Source organism: Eucyclogobius newberryi, unplaced genomic scaffold (genome assembly GCF_026437365.1).
Source record: "Eucyclogobius newberryi isolate DKJ021-1_F unplaced genomic scaffold, fEucNew1.0.hap1 SCAF_19, whole genome shotgun sequence".
Lineage (NCBI taxonomy): Eukaryota > Metazoa > Chordata > Actinopteri > Gobiiformes > Gobiidae > Eucyclogobius > Eucyclogobius newberryi.
Genome location: NW_027315823.1, coordinates 24,056 through 51,696, shown reverse-complemented (window position 1 = coordinate 51,696; position 27,641 = coordinate 24,056). Strand labels below are relative to the sequence as shown.

Here is a 27,641-nt window from a genome sequence, read left to right as displayed (position 1 = left end):
AACACGACTCAAACACGGACTCAAACACGACTCAAACACGGACTCAAACACGACTCAAACACGACTCAAACACGGACTCAAGCACGACTCAAACACGACTCAAACACGACTCAAACACGGACTCAAACACGACTCAAACACGGACTCAAACACGACTCAAACACGACTCAAGCACGACTCAAACACGGACTCAAACACGGACTCAAACACGGACTCAAACACGACTCAAACACGGACTCAAACACGACTCAAACACGGACTCAAACACGACTCAAGCACGGACTCAAGCACGACTCAAACACGGACTCAAACACGACTCAAACACGACTCAAACACGGACTCAAACACGACTCAAACACGGACTCAAACACGACTCAAACACGACTCAAACACGACTCAAACACGGACTCAAACACGGACTCAAACACGACTCAAACACGACTCAAACACGGACTCAAACACGGACTCAAACACGACTCAAACACGACTCAAGCACGACTCAAACACGACTCAAACACGGACTCAAACACGGACTCAAACACGACTCAAACACGACTCAAGCACGGACTCAAACACGGACTCAAACACGGACTCAAACACGACTCAAACACGGACTCAAACACGTCTCAAACACGTCTCAAACACGACTCAAACACGGACTCAAACACAACTCAAACATGGACTCAAACACGGACTCAAACACGACTCAAACACGGTCTCAAACACGACTCAAACACGATTCAAACACGACTCAAACACGGAATCAAACACGGACTCAAACACGACTCAAACACGACTCAAACACGACTCAAACACGACTCAAACACGGACTCAAACACGACTCAAACACTGACTCAAACACGGACTCAAACACGACTCAAGCACGACTCAAACACGGACTCAAACACGACTCAAACACGACTCAAACACGGACTCAAGCACGACTCAAACACGGACTCAAACACGACTCAAACACGACTCAAACACGACTCAAACACGGACTCAAACACGGACTCAAACACGACTCAAACACGACTCAAACACGGACTCAAACACGACTCAAACACGGACTCAAACACGGACTCAAACACGACTCAAACACGACTCAAGCACGGACTCAAACACGGACTCAAACACGACTCAAACACGACTCAAGCACGACTCAAACACGGACTCAAACACGGACTCAAACACGGACTCAAACACGGACTCAAACACGACTCAAACACGGACTCAAGCACGACTCAAACACGGACTCAAACACGACTCAAACACGGACTCAAACACGGACTCAAACACGACTCAAACACGGACTCAAACACGGACTCAAACACGACTCAAACACGGACTCAAACACGACTCAAACACGGACTCAAACACGACTCAAACACGGACTCAAGCACGACTCAAACACGGACTCAAGCACGACTCAAAAACGGACTCAAACACGGACTCAAACACGACTCAAACACGACTCAAACACGACTCAAGCACGACTCAAACACGACTCAAACACGACTCAAACACGACTCAAACACGACTCAAACACGGACTCAAACACGGACTCAAACACGACTCAAACACGACTCAAACACGGACTCAAGCACGACTCAAACACGACTCAAACACGGACTCAAACACGGACTCAAACACGACTCAAACACGACTCAAGCACGGACTCAAACACGGACTCAAACACGACTCAAACACGACTCAAACACGGACTCAAACACGGACTCAAACACGGACTCAAACACGACTCAAACACGGACTCAAGCACGACTCAAACACGGACTCAAACACGACTCAAACACGGACTCAAACACGGACTCAAACACGACTCAAACACGGAATCAAACACGGACTCAAACACGACTCAAACACGGACTCAAACACGACTCAAACACGGACTCAAACACGACTCAAACACGGACTCAAGCACGACTCAAACACGGACTCAAGCACGACTCAAACACGGACTCAAACACGGACTCAAACACGACTCAAACACGACTCAAACACGGACTCAAACACGGACTCAAACACGACTCAAACACGGACTCAAGCACGACTCAAACACGGACTCAAACACGACTCAAACACGGACTCAAACACGGACTCAAACACGACTCAAACACGGACTCAAACACGGACTCAAACACGACTCAAACACGGACTCAAACACGACTCAAACACGGACTCAAACACGACTCAAACACGGACTCAAGCACGACTCAAACACGGACTCAAGCACGACTCAAACACGGACTCAAACACGGACTCAAACACGACTCAAACACGACTCAAACACGACTCAAGCACGACTCAAACACGACTCAAACACGACTCAAACACGACTCAAACACGACTCAAACACGGACTCAAACACGACTCAAACACGACTCAAACACGACTCAAACACGGACTCAAGCACGACTCAAACACGACTCAAACACGGACTCAAACACGACTCAAGCACGGACTCAAACACGGACTCAAGCACGGACTCAAACACGGACTCAAACACGACTCAAACACGGACTCAAACACGACTCAAACACGGACTCAAACACGGACTCAAACACGACTCAAACACGACTCAAACACGGACTCAAACACGGACTCAAACACGACTCAAACACGACTCAAACACGGACTCAAGCACGACTCAAACACGACTCAAACACGGACTCAAACACGGACTCAAACACGACTCAAACACGACTCAAGCACGGACTCAAACACGGACTCAAACACGGACTCAAACACGACTCAAACACGGACTCAAACACGTCTCAAACACGTCTCAAACACGACTCAAACACGGACTCAAACACAACTCAAACACGGACTCAAACACGGACTCAAACACGACTCAAACACGGTCTCAAACACGACTCAAACACGATTCAAACACGACTCAAACACGGAATCAAACACGGACTCAAACACGACTCAAACACGACTCAAACACGACTCAAACACGGACTCAAACACGACTCAAACACTGACTCAAACACGGACTCAAACACGACTCAAGCACGACTCAAACACGGACTCAAACACGACTCAAACACGACTCAAACACGGACTCAAGCACGACTCAAACACGGACTCAAACACGACTCAAACACGACTCAAACACGGACTCAAACACGGACTCAAACACGACTCAAACACGACTCAAGCACGACTCAAACACGGACTCAAACACGGACTCAAACACGGACTCAAACACGACTCAAACACGACTCAAGCACGGACTCAAACACGGACTCAAACACGACTCAAACACGACTCAAGCACGACTCAAACACGGACTCAAACACGGACTCAAACACGGACTCAAACACGGACTCAAACACGACTCAAACACGGACTCAAGCACGACTCAAACACGGACTCAAACACGACTCAAACACGGACTCAAACACGGACTCAAACACGACTCAAACACGGACTCAAACACGGACTCAAACACGACTCAAACACGGACTCAAACACGACTCAAACACGGACTCAAACACGACTCAAACACGGACTCAAGCACGACTCAAACACGGACTCAAGCACGACTCAAACACGGACTCAAACACGGACTCAAACACGACTCAAACACGACTCAAACACGACTCAAGCACGACTCAAACACGACTCAAACACGACTCAAACACGACTCAAACACGACTCAAACACGGACTCAAGCACGACTCAAACACGACTCAAACACGGACTCAAACACGGACTCAAACACGACTCAAACACGACTCAAGCACGGACTCAAACACGGACTCAAACACGACTCAAACACGGACTCAAACACGACTCAAACACGGACTCAAACACGGACTCAAACACGACTCAAACACGGACTCAAACACGGACTCAAACACGGACTCAAACACGACTCAAACACGGACTCAAACACGACTGTAACACGGACTCAAACACGACTCAAACACGACTCAAACACGGACTCAAGCACGACTCAAACACGACTCAAACACGGACTCAAACACGGACTCAAACACGACTCAAACACGGACTCAAACACGACTGTAACACGGACTCAAACACGGACTCAAACACGACTCAAACACGGACTCAAACACGACTCAAACACGGACTCAAACACGACTCAAACGCGACTCAAACACGGACTCAAACACGACTCAAACACGACTCAAACACGACTCAAACACGGACTCAAACACGACTCAAACACGGACTCAAACACGACTCAAACACGACTCAAGCACGACTCAAACACGGACTCAAACACGGACTCAAACACGGACTCAAACACGACTCAAACACGACTCAAACACGGACTCAAACACGACTCAAACACGGACTCAAACACGACTCAAGCACGGACTCAAGCACGACTCAAACACGGACTCAAACACGACTCAAACACGACTCAAACACGGACTCAAACACGACTCAAACACGGACTCAAACACGACTCAAACACGACTCAAACACGGACTCAAACACGGACTCAAACACGGACTCAAACACGACTCAAACACGACTCAAACACGGACTCAAACACGGACTCAAACACGACTCAAACACGACTCAAACACGACTCAAGCACGACTCAAACACGACTCAAACACGGACTCAAACACGGACTCAAACACGACTCAAACACGACTCAAGCACGGACTCAAACACGGACTCAAACACGGACTCAAACACGACTCAAACACGGACTCAAACACGTCTCAAACACGTCTCAAACACGACTCAAACACGGACTCAAACACAACTCAAACATGGACTCAAACACGGACTCAAACACGACTCAAACACGGTCTCAAACACGACTCAAACACGATTCAAACACGACTCAAACACGGAATCAAACACGGACTCAAACACGACTCAAACACGACTCAAACACGACTCAAACACGACTCAAACACGGACTCAAACACGACTCAAACACTGACTCAAACACGGACTCAAACACGACTCAAGCACGACTCAAACACGGACTCAAACACGACTCAAACACGACTCAAACACGGACTCAAGCACGACTCAAACACGGACTCAAACACGACTCAAACACGACTCAAACACGACTCAAACACGGACTCAAACACGGACTCAAACACGACTCAAACACGACTCAAACACGGACTCAAACACGACTCAAACACGGACTCAAACACGGACTCAAACACGACTCAAACACGACTCAAGCACGGACTCAAACACGGACTCAAACACGACTCAAGCACGACTCAAGCACGACTCAAACACGGACTCAAACACGGACTCAAACACGGACTCAAACACGACTCAAACACGGACTCAAGCACGACTCAAACACGGACTCAAACACGACTCAAACACGGACTCAAACACGGACTCAAACACGACTCAAACACGGACTCAAACACGGACTCAAACACGACTCAAACACGGACTCAAACACGACTCAAACACGGACTCAAACACGACTCAAACACGGACTCAAGCACGACTCAAACACGGACTCAAGCACGACTCAAACACGGACTCAAACACGGACTCAAACACGACTCAAACACGACTCAAGCACGACTCAAGCACGACTCAAACACGACTCAAACACGACTCAAACACGACTCAAACACGACTCAAACACGGACTCAAGCACGACTCAAACACGACTGTAACACGGACTCAAACACGACTCAAACACGACTCAAACACGACTCAAACACGGACTCAAACACGACTCAAACACGGACTCAAACACGGACTCAAACACGACTCAAACACGACTCAAGCACGACTCAAACACGGACTCAAACACGGACTCAAACACGGACTCAAACACGACTCAAACACGACTCAAACACGGACTCAAACACGACTCAAGCACGGACTCAAGCACGACTCAAACACGGACTCAAACACGACTCAAACACGACTCAAACACGGACTCAAACACGACTCAAACACGGACTCAAACACGACTCAAACACGACTCAAACACGACTCAAACACGACTCAAACACGGACTCAAACACGGACTCAAACACGACTCAAACACGACTCAAGCACGGACTCAAACACGGACTCAAACACGACTCAAACACGACTCAAACACGGACTCAAACACGACTCAAACACGGACTCAAACACGACTGTAACACGGACTCAAACACGACTCAAACACGACTCAAACACGACTCAAACACGGACTCAAACACGGACTCAAACACGGACTCAAACACGGACTCAAACACGACTCAAACACGACTCAAACACGGACTCAAACACGACTCAAACACGGACTCAAACACGACTCAAACACGACTGTAACACGGACTCAAACACGAATCAAACACGGACTCAAACACGACTCAAACACGGACTCAAACACGACTCAAACACGGACTCAAACACGACTCAAACACGACTCAAACACGGACTCAAGCACGACTCAAACACGACTCAAACACGACTCAAACACGGACTCAAACACGACTCAAACACGGACTCAAACACGGACTCAAACACGGACTCAAACACGACTCAAACACGACTCAAGCACGACTCAAACACGGACTCAAACACGGACTCAAACACGGACTCAAACACGACTCAAACATGGACTCAAACAAGGACTCAAACACGGACTCAAACACGACTCAAACACGACTCAAACACGGACTCAAACACGACTCAAACACGACTCAAGCACGGACTCAAACACGGACTCAAACACGACTCAAACACAGACTCAAACACTACGCAAACACGGACTCAAACACGGACTCAAACACGACTCAAACACGACTCAAACACGGACTCAAACACGACTCAAACACGACTCAAACATGGACTCAAACAAGGACTCAAACACGGACTCAAACACGACTCAAACACGACTCAAACACGGACTCAAACACGACTCAAACACGACTCAAACATGGACTCAAACACGGACTCAAACACGACTCAAACACGGTCTCAAACACGACTCAAACACGATTCAAACACGACTCAAACACGGAATCAAACACGGACTCAAACACGACTCAAACACGACTCAAACACGACTCAAACACGACTCAAACACGGACTCAAACACGACTCAAACACTGACTCAAACACGGACTCAAACACGACTCAAGCACGACTCAAACACGGACTCAAACACGACTCAAACACGACTCAAACACGGACTCAAGCACGACTCAAACACGGACTCAAACACGACTCAAACACGACTCAAACACGACTCAAACACGGACTCAAACACGGACTCAAACACGACTCAAACACGACTCAAACACGGACTCAAACACGACTCAAACACGGACTCAAACACGGACTCAAACACGACTCAAACACGACTCAAGCACGGACTCAAACACGGACTCAAACACGACTCAAACACGACTCAAGCACGACTCAAACACGGACTCAAACACGGACTCAAACACGGACTCAAACACGGACTCAAACACGACTCAAACACGGACTCAAGCACGACTCAAACACGGACTCAAACACGACTCAAACACGGACTCAAACACGGACTCAAACACGACTCAAACACGGACTCAAACACGGACTCAAACACGACTCAAACACGGACTCAAACACGACTCAAACACGGACTCAAACACGACTCAAACACGGACTCAAGCACGACTCAAACACGGACTCAAGCACGACTCAAAAACGGACTCAAACACGGACTCAAACACGACTCAAACACGACTCAAACACGACTCAAGCACGACTCAAACACGACTCAAACACGACTCAAACACGACTCAAACACGACTCAAACACGGACTCAAACACGGACTCAAACACGACTCAAACACGACTCAAACACGGACTCAAGCACGACTCAAACACGACTCAAACACGGACTCAAACACGGACTCAAACACGACTCAAACACGACTCAAGCACGGACTCAAACACGGACTCAAACACGACTCAAACACGACTCAAACACGGACTCAAACACGGACTCAAACACGGACTCAAACACGACTCAAACACGGACTCAAGCACGACTCAAACACGGACTCAAACACGACTCAAACACGGACTCAAACACGGACTCAAACACGACTCAAACACGGAATCAAACACGGACTCAAACACGACTCAAACACGGACTCAAACACGACTCAAACACGGACTCAAACACGACTCAAACACGGACTCAAGCACGACTCAAACACGGACTCAAGCACGACTCAAACACGGACTCAAACACGGACTCAAACACGACTCAAACACGACTCAAACACGGACTCAAACACGGACTCAAACACGACTCAAACACGGACTCAAGCACGACTCAAACACGGACTCAAACACGACTCAAACACGGACTCAAACACGGACTCAAACACGACTCAAACACGGACTCAAACACGGACTCAAACACGACTCAAACACGGACTCAAACACGACTCAAACACGGACTCAAACACGACTCAAACACGGACTCAAGCACGACTCAAACACGGACTCAAGCACGACTCAAACACGGACTCAAACACGGACTCAAACACGACTCAAACACGACTCAAACACGACTCAAGCACGACTCAAACACGACTCAAACACGACTCAAACACGACTCAAACACGACTCAAACACGACTCAAACACGGACTCAAACACGACTCAAACACGACTCAAACACGACTCAAACACGGACTCAAGCACGACTCAAACACGACTCAAACACGGACTCAAACACGACTCAAGCACGGACTCAAACACGGACTCAAGCACGGACTCAAACACGGACTCAAACACGACTCAAACACGGACTCAAACACGACTCAAACACGGACTCAAACACGGACTCAAACACGACTCAAACACGACTCAAACACGGACTCAAACACGGACTCAAACACGACTCAAACACGACTCAAACACGGACTCAAGCACGACTCAAACACGACTCAAACACGGACTCAAACACGGACTCAAACACGACTCAAACACGACTCAAGCACGGACTCAAACACGGACTCAAACACGGACTCAAACACGACTCAAACACGGACTCAAACACGTCTCAAACACGTCTCAAACACGACTCAAACACGGACTCAAACACAACTCAAACACGGACTCAAACACGGACTCAAACACGACTCAAACACGGTCTCAAACACGACTCAAACACGATTCAAACACGACTCAAACACGGAATCAAACACGGACTCAAACACGACTCAAACACGACTCAAACACGACTCAAACACGGACTCAAACACGACTCAAACACTGACTCAAACACGGACTCAAACACGACTCAAGCACGACTCAAACACGGACTCAAACACGACTCAAACACGACTCAAACACGGACTCAAGCACGACTCAAACACGGACTCAAACACGACTCAAACACGACTCAAACACGACTCAAACACGGACTCAAACACGGACTCAAACACGACTCAAACACGACTCAAGCACGACTCAAACACGGACTCAAACACGGACTCAAACACGGACTCAAACACGACTCAAACACGACTCAAGCACGGACTCAAACACGGACTCAAACACGACTCAAACACGACTCAAGCACGACTCAAACACGGACTCAAACACGGACTCAAACACGGACTCAAACACGGACTCAAACACGACTCAAACACGGACTCAAGCACGACTCAAACACGGACTCAAACACGACTCAAACACGGACTCAAACACGGACTCAAACACGACTCAAACACGGACTCAAACACGGACTCAAACACGACTCAAACACGGACTCAAACACGACTCAAACACGGACTCAAACACGACTCAAACACGGACTCAAGCACGACTCAAACACGGACTCAAGCACGACTCAAACACGGACTCAAACACGGACTCAAACACGACTCAAACACGACTCAAACACGACTCAAGCACGACTCAAACACGACTCAAACACGACTCAAACACGACTCAAACACGACTCAAACACGGACTCAAGCACGACTCAAACACGACTCAAACACGGACTCAAACACGGACTCAAACACGACTCAAACACGACTCAAGCACGGACTCAAACACGGACTCAAACACGACTCAAACACGGACTCAAACACGACTCAAACACGGACTCAAACACGGACTCAAACACGACTCAAACACGGACTCAAACACGGACTCAAACACGGACTCAAACACGACTCAAACACGGACTCAAACACGACTGTAACACGGACTCAAACACGACTCAAACACGACTCAAACACGGACTCAAGCACGACTCAAACACGACTCAAACACGGACTCAAACACGGACTCAAACACGACTCAAACACGGACTCAAACACGACTGTAACACGGACTCAAACACGGACTCAAACACGACTCAAACACGGACTCAAACACGACTCAAACACGGACTCAAACACGACTCAAACGCGACTCAAACACGGACTCAAACACGACTCAAACACGACTCAAACACGACTCAAACACGGACTCAAACACGACTCAAACACGGACTCAAACACGACTCAAACACGACTCAAGCACGACTCAAACACGGACTCAAACACGGACTCAAACACGGACTCAAACACGACTCAAACACGACTCAAACACGGACTCAAACACGACTCAAACACGGACTCAAACACGACTCAAGCACGGACTCAAGCACGACTCAAACACGGACTCAAACACGACTCAAACACGACTCAAACACGGACTCAAACACGACTCAAACACGGACTCAAACACGACTCAAACACGACTCAAACACGGACTCAAACACGGACTCAAACACGGACTCAAACACGACTCAAACACGACTCAAACACGGACTCAAACACGGACTCAAACACGACTCAAACACGACTCAAACACGACTCAAGCACGACTCAAACACGACTCAAACACGGACTCAAACACGGACTCAAACACGACTCAAACACGACTCAAGCACGGACTCAAACACGGACTCAAACACGGACTCAAACACGACTCAAACACGGACTCAAACACGTCTCAAACACGTCTCAAACACGACTCAAACACGGACTCAAACACAACTCAAACATGGACTCAAACACGGACTCAAACACGACTCAAACACGGTCTCAAACACGACTCAAACACGATTCAAACACGACTCAAACACGGAATCAAACACGGACTCAAACACGACTCAAACACGACTCAAACACGACTCAAACACGACTCAAACACGGACTCAAACACGACTCAAACACTGACTCAAACACGGACTCAAACACGACTCAAGCACGACTCAAACACGGACTCAAACACGACTCAAACACGACTCAAACACGGACTCAAGCACGACTCAAACACGGACTCAAACACGACTCAAACACGACTCAAACACGACTCAAACACGGACTCAAACACGGACTCAAACACGACTCAAACACGACTCAAACACGGACTCAAACACGACTCAAACACGGACTCAAACACGGACTCAAACACGACTCAAACACGACTCAAGCACGGACTCAAACACGGACTCAAACACGACTCAAACACGACTCAAGCACGACTCAAACACGGACTCAAACACGGACTCAAACACGGACTCAAACACGACTCAAACACGGACTCAAGCACGACTCAAACACGGACTCAAACACGACTCAAACACGGACTCAAACACGGACTCAAACACGACTCAAACACGGACTCAAACACGGACTCAAACACGACTCAAACACGGACTCAAACACGACTCAAACACGGACTCAAACACGACTCAAACACGGACTCAAGCACGACTCAAACACGGACTCAAGCACGACTCAAACACGGACTCAAACACGGACTCAAACACGACTCAAACACGACTCAAACACGACTCAAGCACGACTCAAACACGACTCAAACACGACTCAAACACGACTCAAACACGACTCAAACACGGACTCAAGCACGACTCAAACACGACTCAAACACGGACTCAAACACGGACTCAAACACGACTCAAACACGACTCAAGCACGGACTCAAACACGGACTCAAACACGACTCAAACACGGACTCAAACACGACTCAAACACGGACTCAAACACGGACTCAAACACGACTCAAACACGGACTCAAACACGGACTCAAACACGGACTCAAACACGACTCAAACACGGACTCAAACACGACTGTAACACGGACTCAAACACGACTCAAACACGACTCAAACACGACTCAAACACGGACTCAAACACGACTCAAACACGGACTCAAACACGGACTCAAACACGACTCAAACACGGACTCAAACACAAATGTAACACGGACTCAAACACGGACTCAAACACGACTCAAACACGGACTCAAACACGACTCAAACACGGACTCAAACACGACTCAAACACGACTCAAACACGGACTCAAGCACGACTCAAACACGACTCAAACACGACTCAAACACGGACTCAAACACGACTCAAACACGGACTCAAACACGACTCAAACACGACTCAAGCACGACTCAAACACGGACTCAAACACGGACTCAAACACGGACTCAAACACGACTCAAACACGACTCAAACACGGACTCAAACACGACTCAAGCACGGACTCAAGCACGACTCAAACACGGACTCAAACACGACTCAAACACGACTCAAACACGGACTCAAACACGACTCAAACACGGACTCAAACACGACTCAAACACGACTCAAACACGACTCAAACACGGACTCAAACACGGACTCAAACACGACTCAAACACGACTCAAGCACGGACTCAAACACGGACTCAAACACGACTCAAACACGACTCAAACACGGACTCAAACACGACTCAAACACGGACTCAAACACGACTGTAACACGGACTCAAACACGACTCAAACACGACTCAAACACGACTCAAACACGGACTCAAACACGGACTCAAACACGGACTCAAACACGACTCAAACACGACTCAAACACGGACTCAAACACGACTCAAACACGGACTCAAACACGACTCAAACACGGACTCAAACACGACTGTAACACGGACTCAAACACGACTCAAACACGGACTCAAACACGACTCAAACACGGACTCAAACACGACTCAAACACGGACTCAAACACGACTCAAACACGACTCAAACACGGACTCAAGCACGACTCAAACACGACTCAAACACGACTCAAACACGGACTCAAACACGACTCAAACACGGACTCAAACACGGACTCAAACACGGACTCAAACACGACTCAAACACGACTCAAGCACGACTCAAACACGGACTCAAACACGGACTCAAACACGGACTCAAACACGACTCAAACATGGACTCAAACAAGGACTCAAACACGGACTCAAACACGACTCAAACACGACTCAAACACGGACTCAAACACGACTCAAACACGACTCAAGCACGGACTCAAACACGGACTCAAACACGACTCAAACACAGACTCAAACACTACGCAAACACGGACTCAAACACGGACTCAAACACGACTCAAACATGGACTCAAACACGGACTCAAACACGACTCAAACACGGACTCAAACACGACTGTAACACGGACTCAAACACGACTCAAACACGACTCAAACACGGACTCAAACACGACTCAAACACGGACTCAAACACGACTCAAACACGGACTCAAGCACGACTCAAACACGACTCAAACACGGACTCAAGCACGACTCAAACACGGACTCAAACACGACTCAAACACGGACTCAAACACGGACTCAAACACGACTCAAACACGGACTCAAACACGGACTCAAACACGACTCAAACACGGACTCAAACACGACTCAAACACGACTCAAACACGGACTCAAACACGACTCAAACACGGACTCAAGCATGACTCAAACACGGACTCAAACACGACTCAAACACGGACTCAAACACGGACTCAAGCACGACTCAAACACGACTCAAACACGGACTCAAACACGGACTCAAACACGACTCAAACACGGACTCAAGCACGACTCAAACACGACTCAAACACGGACTCAAGCACGACTCAAACACGGACTCAAACACGACTCAAACACGGACTCAAACACGGACTCAAACACGACTCAAACACGGACTCAAACACGGACTCAAACACGACTCAAACACGGACTCAAACACGACTCAAACACGACTCAAACACGGACTCAAACACGACTCAAACACGGACTCAAGCATGACTCAAACACGGACTCAAACACGACTCAAACACGGACTCAAACACGGACTCAAGCACGACTCAAACACGACTCAAACACGGACTCAAACACGGACTCAAACACGACTCAAACACGGACTCAAACACGACTCAAACACGGACTCAAGCACGACTCAAACACGGACTCAAACACGGACTCAAACACGACTCAAGCACGACTCAAACACGGACTCAAACACGGACTCAAGCACGACTCAAACACGGACTCAAACACGACTCAAGCACGACTCAAACACGGACTCAAACACGACTCGAGGTTTTATCCGGACCGTTTCTTCTTCTGCTTCAACTCTTCACGGGTTCAACAGGGCGCGGTCACTTCTCGCTCTCTGACCAGACGTTTCATTCATTTAGAGAATTGATGAATGTGTTTCCCACTCTTCCTTCACGTGTCAAGCATCATTATTATTTACGGGTTCAAATTAAATCGCGACAATAAAACTCTTTGGTCTCACAAGTCGACGATCTTGGCGGTGAATAATCTGTAAGAAAGATAAAGTCACTGTCCAACTGCTGATGCACATGAACATTTCACACGACCGACTTTTGATCATATTTTAGTTTAGACTTTGCTCTAGTTCTGCTTGAAATAGTCAGAAGTAAAAGTGGAGTTTTGCAGTTTTATTGCACGTCTTGTCGCCAACATAAATAACCCTGTTGGATATTGATGATGATTTTATGTCTTTAAGGTGATAATGTTGGAGCTGTTGGCCCCGCCCCCTTAAACAGCAGAATCAGCTCGTGCTCGATGTGGTCAGCCGTGTGGCTCTGCTGGGACGGTAACCAGACCTGGATGGGACAAGGCCAGGTGTATGTTTAGCTCGAGAGCAGATCTGGAGCTAAATACAAGCTGAGCTGAGCCAGACTAAAGTTAGCTCCAACTCTGAGGTGACAAGTGAGTCCTGCTCCATTTGCTCCAGAAATAAGACACTGGCACGGATCTGGCAGCATCGCTTTACACCGGGCGGCCTCGGCTGGACCCGGCTGGACGGGACACGCACGGTGCTCATTGTTTCAGGGCATTACATGTTGTCCTCTTCTGGAGCGTCCAACACCTGCTCAGAGTGTGACATTAAACATATGTGTCTCCAAAGAGACAAGCAGGAGACTAAACATGGAGCGGCCTCCTGCTGGTGCCAGAGTCAGGACTAAACATGGAGCGGCCTCCTGCTGGTGCCAGAGTCAGGACTAAACATGGAGCGGCCTCCTGCTGGTGCCAGAGTCAGGACTAAACATGGACCGGCCTCCTGCTGGTGCCAGAGTGAGGACTAAACATGGACCGGCCTCCTGCTGGTGCCAGAGTCAGGACTAAACATGGACCGGCCTCCTGCTGGTGCCAGAGTCAGGACTAAACATGGACCGGCCTCCTGCTGGTGCCAGAGTCAGGACTAAACATGGACCGGCCTCCTGCTGGTGCCAGAGTCAGGACTAAACATGGACCGGCCTCCTGCTGGTGCCAGAGTCAGGACTAAACATGGACCGGCCTCCTGCTGGTGCCAGAGTCAGGACTAAACATGGACCGGCCTCCTGCTGGTGCCAGAGTCAGGACTAAACATGGAGCGGCCTCCTGCTGGTGCCAGAGTCAGGACTGAACATGGACCGGCCTCCTGCTGGTGCCAGAGTCAGGACTAAACATGGACCGGCCTCCTGCTGGTGCCAGAGTCAGGACTAAACATGGACCGGCCTCCTGATGGTGCCAGAGTCAGGACTAAACATGGACCGGCCTCCTGCTGGTGCCAGAGTCAGGACTAAACATGGACCGGCCTCCTGCTGGTGCCAGAGTCAGGACTAAACATGGACCGGCCTCCTGCTGGTGCCAGAGTCAGGACTAAACATGGAGCGGCCTCCTGCTGGTGCCAGAGTCAGGACTGAACATGGACCGGCCTCCTGCTGGTGCCAGAGTCAGGACTAAACATGGACCGGCCTCCTGCTGGTGCCAGAGTCAGGACTAAACATGGACCGGCCTCCTGATGGTGCCAGAGTCAGGACTAAACATGGACCGGCCTCCTGCTGGTGCCAGAGTCAGGACTAAACATGGACCGGCCTCCTGCTGGTGCCAGAGTCAGGACTAAACATGGACCGGCCTCCTGCTGGTGCCAGAGTCAGGACTAAACATGGACCGGCCTCCTGCTGGTGCCAGAGTCAGGACTAAACATGGACCGGCCTCCTGCTGGTGCCAGAGTCAGGACTAAACATGGACCGGCCTCCTGCTGGTGCCAGAGTCAGGACTAAACATGGACCAGCCTCCTGCTGGTGCCAGAGTCAAAATGTGAGACAAATCTAAATCAAAGTGGTTCTGTTTAGACTTTAATCTGCAATTTGAAAGTAGAGTCAGTAAGTCCTCAGAGTGTCTCATGAGACGTCCACTGTCCACTTGTCCTCAGAGTGTCTCATGGGACGTCCACTGTCCACTCGTCCTCAGAGTGTCTCATGAGACGTCCACTGTCCACTTGTCCTCAGAGTGTCTCATGAGACGTCCACTGTCCACTTGTCCTCAGAGTGTCTCAAGAGACGTCCACTGTCCACTCGTCCTCAGAGTGTCTCATGAGACGACCACTGTCCACTCGTCCTCAGAGTGTCTCATGAGACGACCACTGTCCACTCGTCCTCAGAGTGTCTCATGAGACGTCCACTGTCCACTCGTCCTCAGAGTGTCTCATGAGACGTCCACTGTCCACTCTCATGAGACGACCACTGTCCACTCGTCCTCAGAGTGTCTCATGAGACGTCCACTGTCCACTCGTCCTCAGAGTGTCTCATGAGACGTCCACTGTCCACTCGTCCTCAGAGTGTCTCATGAGACGTCCACTGTCCACTCGTCCTCAGAGTGTCTCATGAGACGTCCACTGTCCATGAGACGACCACTGTCCACTCGTCCTCAGAGTGTCTCATGAGACGTCCACTGTCCACTCGTCCTCAGAGTGTCTCATGAGACGTCCACTGTCCACTTGTCCTCAGAGTGTCTCATGAGACGACCACTGTCCACTCGTCCTCAGAGTGTCTCATGAGACGACCACTGTCCACTCGTCCTCAGAGTGTCTCATGAGACGTCCACTGTCCACTCTCATGAGACGACCACTGTCCACTCGTCCTCAGAGTGTCTCATGAGACGTCCACTGTCCACTCGTCCTCAGAGTGTCTCATGAGACGTCCACTGTCCACTCGTCCTCAGAATGTCTCATGAGACGACCACTGTCCACTCGTCCTCAGAGTGTCTCATGAGACGTCCACTGTCCATGAGACGACCACTGTCCACTCGTCCTCAGAGTGTCTCATGAGACGTCCACTGTCCACTCGTCCTCAGAGTGTCTCATGAGACGTCCACTGTCCACTCGTCCTCAGAGTGTCTCATGAGACGTCCACTGTCCACTCGTCCTCAGAGTGTCTCATGAGACGTCCACTGTCCACTTGTCCTCAGAGTGTCTCATGAGACGACCACTGTCCACTCGTCCTCAGAGTGTCTCATGAGACGTCCACTGTCCACTTGTCCTCAGAGTGTCTCATGAGACGACCACTGTCCACTCGTCCTCAGAGTGTCTCATGAGACGACCACTGTCCACTCGTCCTGGGCCAATCCACAAGAAACTAAAAACTGTCACAGCGAGAATAAACAAATAGCTTCAGAAAGAGGCAATTATTCAACAACAAAATCTTGATTTTTGTCTAACGAAAGAACTTTGAGCCGTAAGATTGATATGGAAAGTTATTGTTGCCAAATCCCAAACAATAATGACGATTTTCACCATTTGTGGATGAGACTTTTGGACGTTTCTTGCAAAAACTATAAACACACATGTCAATCAGGAGGAAGTATGCAGCGGTGAAAGTTGCAATAACAGCAGCAAATACTGTAAATAAGTAAAAGTACTTTCCACACAGTTAATAAAGGGATGACATTTTATTTCAGCTCAAAACTCTGTACACTTCATATATTTTACACAACTCTTTCAAAAGAAAAGCTCTCCGTGTCCTCCGGAAGTCCCACGCGGAGCGAGGACGGGAATAAATAAATATACGTGCGTTTGTCCACGTCCTCACGGCGCCGGCGGGACGGAGGACCCATCGGGACAAAATAAATTAAAACAAAACTCAATAATGAAACCCAAACGGCAGAAAAAGAAAAGTTACATTTGGAAACACGGGGCTCAGAAACTAAGGCACTGCAGCAGAACGGGACGAGGACGAGGACGCACACGAGGACGCACACGAGGACGCACACGAGGACGCACATGAGGACGCACACGTGGCAGGAACAGCGGCGGGACAAGGACGCACACGTGGGACAATTACACACGGAATCTTCAGGAGTTTCTCGGTGACTTTGACTCAAATGTTAAAATACTTCCTCCACAAACAGAAGATGACACTCACGACCAAGTGAAGCTTTTATGTGTTTGATTTATTCCGTTTGTGTTTATCTGGAAAAGCAGTGATTTGAAGCATGTGTTGTGGGATTTTACAAGTTTGAACATTTTTGAGAACATTTTCCTGATTTTTGCTTAAATGTTACAATAGTTATTCTTATTTTGTTGAATTCAGACGAAAGAAAAGTCAAATGTTAACAATTTGAACCAAAGTCACAGTGAAAGAGCGTCATGTGATGGTCATGTGATCCCGTGATGGTCATGTGAGCGTCATGTGATGGTCATGTGATCCCGTGATGGTCATGTGATCCCGTGATGGTCATGTGATCTTGATGTGAGCGTCATGTGATCTTGATGTGAGCGTCATGTGATGGTCATGTGATCCCGTGATGGTCATGTGATCTTGATGTGAGCGTCATGTGATCTTGATGTGAGCGTCATGTGATGGTCATGTGATCCCGTGATGGTCATGTGATCTTGATGTGAGCGTCATGTGATGGTCATGTGATCCCGTGATGGTCATGTGAGCGTCATGTGATGGTCATGTGATCCCGTGATGGTCATGTGATCCCGTGATGGTCATGTGATCTTGATGTGATGGTCATGTGATGGTCATGTGATGGTCATGTGATCCGTGAGGACGCAAACACCAGTATGTGTAAAGTATGTGTGACGAAACAGAAGAGGCTCATTATGAACCAGGACGTGTGGACATTGTGGACATTATGGACATTGTGGACATTGTGGAGATGAAAGTATAAAACACTGACCAAAGCCACACCTTTGTTTCAGTCCATTTTGAATTTGTTTTTGGGAAATATTTGGGAAATAAGTGCCACAAATGTGCAAATCCAGAAGGAGCTTTATGTACACGCGATATTCACTTCACCCAGAACAAACTCACTGGCCACTTTAGTATAAAACTTTAGAACCAGCAATAACAACAAAGTCTAATTGTATCATGTTTTTTCAAAGTACATGAACTATTGAAATCATTTTTAGAGCTCAGGACTAAAGCAGAACCAAACCACACGACTAAGACGGCAACTAACCAGTATTTTCTTAAAACTATATAATTCCTGTTTAGTTTTAGTAGTGACTGAGCCAAGGGTGGATTATTAGTCTGTAATTACATTAAAATTATATTAAATAAAATGTAAAAAAGGACATGGTGTAGGATCATTCCAAATAAAGTGAAATATTGCTAAGAAATTTTAAAAAAAGTTTTCTTTTTGACATTTTGATTGAATAATGTCACAATCTTTGTTATAAAAAGGTCTTTTCGTTGGTGTTTGAGTCGGTTTAGTCCAGATAACAATTATCACTGCAGAAAAATCTTAACCAAAACTAAACTAGAGATAAACCATAACTTAGAGTTGGTTTGTGATGATGTGATGAAATGTGCCTAATAAAGTGGCCAGTGAAACCCTCGACATTCAGACCCTCGTGACAGTAAAGCAGAGAAAGCCTTGAATTGGACTGATTTTTGTTTTGAAATGCATGCACATGTGACCAGGTGACCAGGTGACCAGGTGACCAGGTGACCAGGTGACCAGGTGACCGCGATGTCACATGTAAAAGAAAACAGGACTCTGTGGAAGACTCTCATCATCATCATGTTTTTCCCTGAGAAATAAACAGATTCTTCTCCTGTGACGGGGCCGAGGGCTGTTCCAGAAAACCACCTCCAGGGGGCGCTCAGCCTCAACTAGTGACAAATACTGGTCAATTTACACTAAATCCTTGACCCTTGACTAGATCCTGTGAAAAAAAGGAATTGATTTTTCTTTTATAGTTTGTCTCGCTCTTTTTTTGTACTTAAGCCAAATTATTATTATCACAAATATTATATATATTCTGGAAAATGCATTTCTTTGGGTGATATTTTAGCACAATTTGATTGGGGATAAAGTCTGAAGACTTTGAGCACGTGCGGCGCCTCAAACTGGTCCTCGTTTTATGAAACAGCCTGAAAAGCCTCGGCTTTTACGTCACTAAATCTCACACAATTCACACGTCAAAGTCAGAACGTGATTGTCCTTGTGTCCCGGAGCAACGCAGAGACGTGAACCGTGCGCCTCTGTGCCGGGACAAGAGCCGGGACAAGAGCCGGGACGAGGCGGGACAAGAGCCGGGACTCAGGCGTACAGTAAGTAACACTTTGCAGTAGCAGCAGTGGAAACGGCAGAAGAAAGTCCAGAAGGGACGTGTCCATTCACACATTTGTCCTCTTCTCTTTTCCAGTCTTTGTAGGAGGAAACTGCAAAACATCTGTTCTACCAAGACCTGAAGCAGAATGTTCATTTTAGAGTCATTTGTGGATTTAAGATCGAGTTTTAGTGGATAAACAAATATGGTTTTGTATTTTTGATTGAAAGTGCATTTAAAGTGATTTAAAGTGTGAACAGTTCCTGATGGAGGGTCACCTGCTCGTCTCCATGGAAACAGTGTGGCATTATACTACACTAGTGTCTGTTTAGAGAAAAGCAGACTGAAGCTACAGGTCAGATCTGTGGAGTAAAAACATTCATAATGCCAAACTGTGGAACATTCCAGACAAAGTAACGACATAAAAAGCAGATAATAATGTAAAAAAACAACATATTACTGTTCAAACCGAATTGTTACTGGTAAAGAAATAAAACAATATCAGGAGGTGACCCTACACCAGTCACAAACGCAAACTAAAGTCAAATATACTTATCCAATTAAATATGAAATAAGAATAAAACGTCTTCTGCTTCTTTGTCTCATTTGAACCTTTAAATGAACTAAATAAAATTAACGTTCTGAATTCAAGTGATTTGCAGCGTTTTGGCTTAAACAGTTCACGTCGGGCCTGAGAAAAGACGTCCCAGGGGAGAAGAGAGGGGCCATGTGATCAGTGTGGTCTGTTCCCTGGAGAGGTCGTAAGGTCAAAGGTGAAGGGCGGGGCAGTCACTGGGGGTCGTGCCGTTGTAGCGCCTCCTGCAGTTTCCTCCGGTAAACAGCGAACTTCAGCTCCACGGCCCGAACGCGCTCCGACTCCTCCTTTTCAAGAATCCCCAGAAAGTTCTGGAGCTCTGGGACGGAGAAGGCGTGCCACTGGTGAGACAGGGACAAAAGAGGACAAAAGTGTTACTCTGCTGCTTTGATACAGATGTGTTAGCGTCAAAATGAGACCGCAGAGTTCTATTCTACGTAAGGACAGCCCTGCGTCCCATGTCCCAGCAGATGTGTCCAAAACCATTGATTTGTCTCAGTTTCATACGAGACATGTCCCAGTTGTCCCAGATTTTGACCCGCCAACAGTAAAGAGGGAACACGTCGTTTCTTTAGCCAAACTAACCACAACACAACCTCATCAGATTCTTACTCAGGCCTTAGTTATTTTATTACTTGGTTTACGGATCCGCCGCACTTAGATTATTGATTTATACAATATAGATAGAAAGTAGTGCCGACAAAGCAAAATAGCATTAAATGAAATATAAAAAGCGATATTAAGTCAAAAGATAAGAGCGCGTGAAGCGTGACGGAGCCGCTCTGTCCCTGCGCGGTGGCGAGAGCGTGCGCGCCCGTTTCCCTGTCTGCTGCGCCTTTATATCGCAAATACACATTTTAAACCCGTTTACCACATTTTTTCCAGCGCGTTTTGCCGTGACTATGAGGGTGAACTCTTAGAAGTTCAGTTCTACCAATGCAAAACACTAAATCTACTGTTACACGTTCCTGCACGCCGCGTCTCCCTCCCTCCTCCTCCCGTGATGCGTTTTGGGTAAACCCGGAAGAAAAAATCTTTTGAAATTTAAACTTAAATTATATTTATATTTCACCCGCCTGTTCAATATATTTCATTTAAAAATCCGTAAACCAAGTAATAAAATAACTGCGGCCTCACAAGTGTGTCCCAGTGTCCCAGCTTTTCATTTTGGAAATCTAGTCACAGCCGTTAGCATGCTAATTGTAGTTAGCTTCAAGGGCCAAACTGGCTCTGGCCTTTGAAGTGGTGAAGCTCTTGTAAAGTCCTCAGGACGCTCGGAGTGAGAACGCCCGGGACATATTTGGACGTGTAAAATCAGGAGCAGCGGTTTTAAATGTCTTCATGGAGACCAGCAGGTGGCGCCACTGAGCCACGTTACATGTCAGAACTGTGGAAAGGAGAGCTCACAGTAAGAAGGCCTGTATTATAGAGCCATAAAAACACCTGTGATTAAAAACATTCTGGATTTAAACCAAATGCACCTTTAAAGTGAGAATATGAGTGAATATGATGCATTATCGAAGTCACTTTGAACACCATAAGTTTGGTCTTTACTTTATCACGACCAGATCCATTTATGAACTGAAGTTTTAAAAAGCAGCAGCAAATATAGTTGATAAAAGAGTTGCTGCTGCTTTAAAGTTCATGTGGTCTTAAATACCATCACTTATTGCAATATTTTCCTGTTTTCCTGTTGAAAACCTTCTGATCTTTAAAGGACGCACAGGAAGCGCTCACCTCCACCTCGCCCGTGTCGTTCTCCTTCAGGACGAAGCTGAGCGTGTCCGTGTCGGGACCTGCGATCAGCCTGAGCAGCAGGGGGCGCTCCCACAGCGGCAGCTTCTGGAACAAGTCTGGGAAAAGAACAACAATTTACAAAAAGATACAAAATCGGTTCTAAAATCAGTTCAAATGGAGGAAAAAAGCCTCGCGACTTTAACTTTTCATTTGTTTAAGGAACTTCACACAAAATAAACAAGATTTAATTTAACTCTTTAATTTCAGAGCGAAGCAAAAAGACGTTGTTTTTTCCTTTCAGATATTTTAGTTTCCTCCAAATGTTAATGAGTCTTTAATTCTGTTGTTTTATTGTTCACATATGTTACTTTTTTAAATGTTTTATTTTTTGTGCTGCGCTTGAGATTTTTTCTCTTTTTAGGAGAATTAAATCGAAATTCTGGCGCATTCATTTTCTTTTCTTTTGTATTTATTTATTTAAATTGTATTTTTTCCCCACTTTGTATTTATACATTTTTAGAAAAGCTTTGTATAAATAGTTTTTAATCGTTCAGTGATCATTGTCACTCTTTATTTATACAGCACTATTCACACAAAACAGATAAAAAACAAAGTAAAAAATAGTTCCCAAAGCAAAAAACAAACATCACGTCACATTTAAATCTATAATAAATGGTAAAATGCTGGATTGAGCCGCTCACCTTGGCCGTCCCGGTGCGTCTGCCTGTAGAGGGCGAACTTGCAGGGATTGTCCAGGACGGTGAACATCTTGAGCAGGCCCTGGATGACCTCTCGTGTGGAGGTCAGCGAGCTGATGTGGACCTGCTTCACGCAGTCGCACGGCAGGTAAAACGAGGTGCGCTTCTCCGCCCCCGAACACGTGGACTCCTCCTCCGCGCCACCGTCCGAGCAGAGCCGGGCGTTCTGATTGGTCACCTGTCCGTCAGGGGCGGGGCTGTCCACGGCCTTGACGGTGACGGGTCGACTCAGCCTCAAGTGGACTCTGATGAAGCCGTTGTACGAGCCGTCTGACGACTGGAGGGAAACCATGGAAACAAGAAGAGCATCACTACACAGAGGACTTATACTTTATACTTGTACATGTATATACTAACTTGTTATATATTAACTTGTTTTGACATTATTCGGCTGGATTGAGTGTTTTCGTCGTGTCGTTGCGATGTGTCTTGGCTCTGAGTCCGGCCCCGCCCCCCGGCTCCGGCCCCGCCCCCCGGCTCCGGCCCCGCCCCCCGGCCAGCGCCGTACCGCGTTTACACAAAGGAGGAACTCATGAAACTGCGGAGAACAGTCGTCTTACCCGGAGATCGTCACGTTATCCCGGCGGACATCCTAAGGAAAACGCAACGAGGCAGACGGGCTGGACGTAAACTCCGAGAGAAGAGAGGGACAAACAGGAAGTCGGTTCCCGCCGTAGTCATGGGTAACGTGAGGTCCCTTCAAAATAAAATGACGGAAATAGCGAGCCTCATGCGGTCCCAGAGGATTTATAGGGACAGCAGCGTCTTGATTTTCACAGAGACCTGGTTAACAGCAGAAATGCCAGACTCTATTGTAGGTTTGGACAATTTTCATCTGCTGCGGGCGACAGAACGAGAGAATCCGGGAAGAAAAGAGGTGGAGGTCTGGCGGTGTATGTGAACACGAGCTGGTCCAAACCCGAACACTGCACAGTGAAGCAGCAGCTATGTAACAAGGATATTGAACTATTGGCTATTGGCATGAGGCCATACTATCTGCCCCGGGAGTTCTCACATGTGATTTTGATCGCAGTCTATGTGGCCCCGTCTGCCAATGCTGAAAATGCTTGTGAAGCACTGCTCTCCTGCACTTGTAGGCTGCAAACACAGCATCCACAGGCTCTCTTCCTCATCTCTGGTGACTTTAACCACGCTTCTCCCTCTTCTGTTCTACCAACATACACCCAGTATGTTACCTGCCCCACCAGAGACAATAGAACATTGGACTTGTTTTTTGCCAACACCAAGGAGGCTTATTCTTCTTCCCCCCTCCCTCCCCTGGGCAGCTCGGACCACAACCTTGTACATCTGAGGCCTGTGTATGAACCCATCGTGCGCAGGCAGCCTGTGGTGTCCCGTGAGGTGAGGATGTGGTCTGCTGAGAGCGAGGAGGCTCTGAGGGACTGCTTCAGCACCACTGTCTGGACTGAGCTTTACGACCCACATGGGGAGGACATCAACACCATCACAGAGTGCATCACGGACTACATCAACTTCTGTTTTGAGAACATTGTTCCCTCCCGGACGGTGCGGTGTTTTCCAAACAACAAGCCATGGATTAACCGTGAACTGAAGGCTCTGCTGAAGGAGAAGAAGAGAGCCTTCAGGTCAGGGAACAAGGAGGAGCTGAGGACTGTGCAGAAGGAGCTGAGGAGGAAGATCAGGCAGGCTGAGGCCGGCTACAAGAGGAGGATGGAGGAGCAGCTGCAGCAAAAGAACATTCAGGGAGTGTGGAGGAGCCTGAAAACCATCTCGGGCTTCAAAATCCCCCCTGCCCAGACAGAGGGGGATCTACAGTGGGTGAATGATTTAAATGCTCACTTCTTGAGGTTTGATCGGTCACCCGCCCCTCCCCCTGCACAGCTGCATGCTCCCTCTTCCACAGCTGGACAATGCCCTGCATCCGTTCCTCTTCACTTCTCTGCCCCGGACCATCAGCTCCCCACTTCGCCTGGACTCACCCATCCCCCCAGCACACGGTCCCCCTGCCAACCACTGACTGTCACAGCAGCACAGGTGAGGAGTGAGCTGAAGAGGATTAAAGTGAGGAAGGCAGCAGGACCTGATGGCGTCAGCCCCAGGCTCCTTAAGTCCTGCGCAGATGAACTGTGTGGAGTTATGGAGCATGTCTTCAACATGAGCCTGAAGCTGAGGGTGGTACCACAGGTCTGGAAGACCTCCTGTCTGGTACCTGTGCCTAAGACACCGCGCCCCAAAGACCTCAACAGCTTCAGGCCAGTGGCTCTCACGTCCCACCTGATGAAGACACTGGAGCAGCTGGTCCTGGACCACCTCCGCTCCACCGTGAGCTCAGCCATGGACCCGCTGCAGTTTTCATATCGGTCTGGCATCGGAGTGGAGGACGCCGTCATCTCCCTGCTGCACCGCTCTCTCTCTCACCTGGAAAAGCCTGGCAGCTCTGTGAGGATTCTGTTCTGACAAGCTGGAGACGGCTCCTGAGGGACAAGCTGGAGACGGCTGGTGTGGAGTACGACCTGCAGAGTGGATCCTGGACTACCTCACAGACCGACCCCAGTTTGTGAGAGCCCGGGACTGTGTGTCTGACACTCGGACCTGCAGTGTGGGGGCGCCCCAGGGCACTGTCCTCGCGCCCTTTCTCTTCACCCTTTACACTGCAGACTTCAGACATGACACGGACAGCTGTGTCCTGCAGAAGTTCTCTGACGACTCTGCCATCATCGGACTCATCACGGACGACGATGACGCGGAGTACAGAGGACTGGCGCAGGACTTTGTGGACTGGTGTCAGCGGAACCACCTCCTCATCAACGCGGGGAAGACCAAGGAGATGGTGGTGGACTTCCACAGAGGCCACCCCACTGCCCCCTCACCAGTGAACATCCAGGGACGGGACATTGAGAGAGTGACTCATATAAGTACCTGGGTGTTCATCTGAACCACAAACTGGACTGGACTCATAACACAGACGCACTGTACAGGAAGAGCCAGAGTCGGCTCTACCTCCTGAGGAGACTCAGGTCTTTTGGAGTGACAGGGCCACTCCTGAAGACCTTCTACGACTCTGTGGTGGCATCAGCCCTCCTGTACGGTGTGGCCTGCTGGAGCAGCAGCATCACAGAGAGGGAGAGGAAGAGGCTGGACAGAGTCATCAAGAAGTCCAGCTCCGTCCTGGGCTGTGCTCTGGACTCGGTGCAGGAGGTGGGGGACAGAAGGGTCCTGGCTAGATTCACATCTATGCTGGACCATGAGTGTCACCCCCTGCAGGACACTCTGTCCCCTGCAGGACACTCTGTCCCCTGCAGGACACTCTCTCCGCTCTGGAGAGCAGCTTCAGTGAGAGACTGATCCACCCTCGATGTGTGAAGGAAAGGTTCCGTAGGTCTTTCCTTCCTGCTGCTGTCAGACTTTATAACAAAAACTGTTAGTACTGAACACTCGCAATACTGACCTAACCTAATACTGATGTGCAATTCTGTCATATGTGCAATTGCTGTTGGAATTCATGTGCAATTCATGTGCAACCTATGTGCTGTCGTGACACATATTCATGTGCAATTACTGTCGTGATCACATGCAATGGTATTTATGTATTTATTTATTTATTTGTCTATGGGAGTTTTTATTTATTTATAGGAGATCTTCTACTGAAAGTGTTTTTCAGACTTCCTATAAGTGATCTGTTCTTCTGTATCTACCTCTGGATCTACCTGCGTTGCAACAATGAAATTTCCCCATGTGGGACAATAAAGGAATATCTTACTGTATATTTTACTATATTTTAACTGTATATTTTACTGTATATTTTACTATATTTTAACTGTATATTTTACTGTATATT

At 48.1% G+C, this 27,641-nt stretch overlaps 1 protein-coding gene across 2 annotated transcripts in view; it reads right to left on the bottom strand.

Moving 5' to 3' along the window:
* Positions 1-18,102: 18,102 nt before the first annotated feature.
* The window catches only part of rassf5 (Ras association domain family member 5), a 33,065-nt gene continuing 23,526 nt past the window's right edge, over positions 18,103-27,641 (bottom strand). The window contains exons 3-6 of one of the 2 annotated variants that reach the window (XM_072451407.1): positions 24,000-24,098; positions 23,765-23,951; positions 23,064-23,179; positions 18,103-21,667 (exon numbers count right to left, since the gene is read on the bottom strand). In XM_072451407.1, coding sequence (XP_072307508.1) covers positions 21,521-21,667; positions 23,064-23,179; positions 23,765-23,951; positions 24,000-24,098 — 549 coding nt within the window. In that variant the 3' untranslated portion in view covers positions 18,103-21,520. Of the gene's footprint in view, positions 21,668-23,063; positions 23,180-23,764; positions 24,099-27,641 lie in introns of both variants that reach the window. The other variant, XM_072451406.1, reaches the window with a different exon arrangement.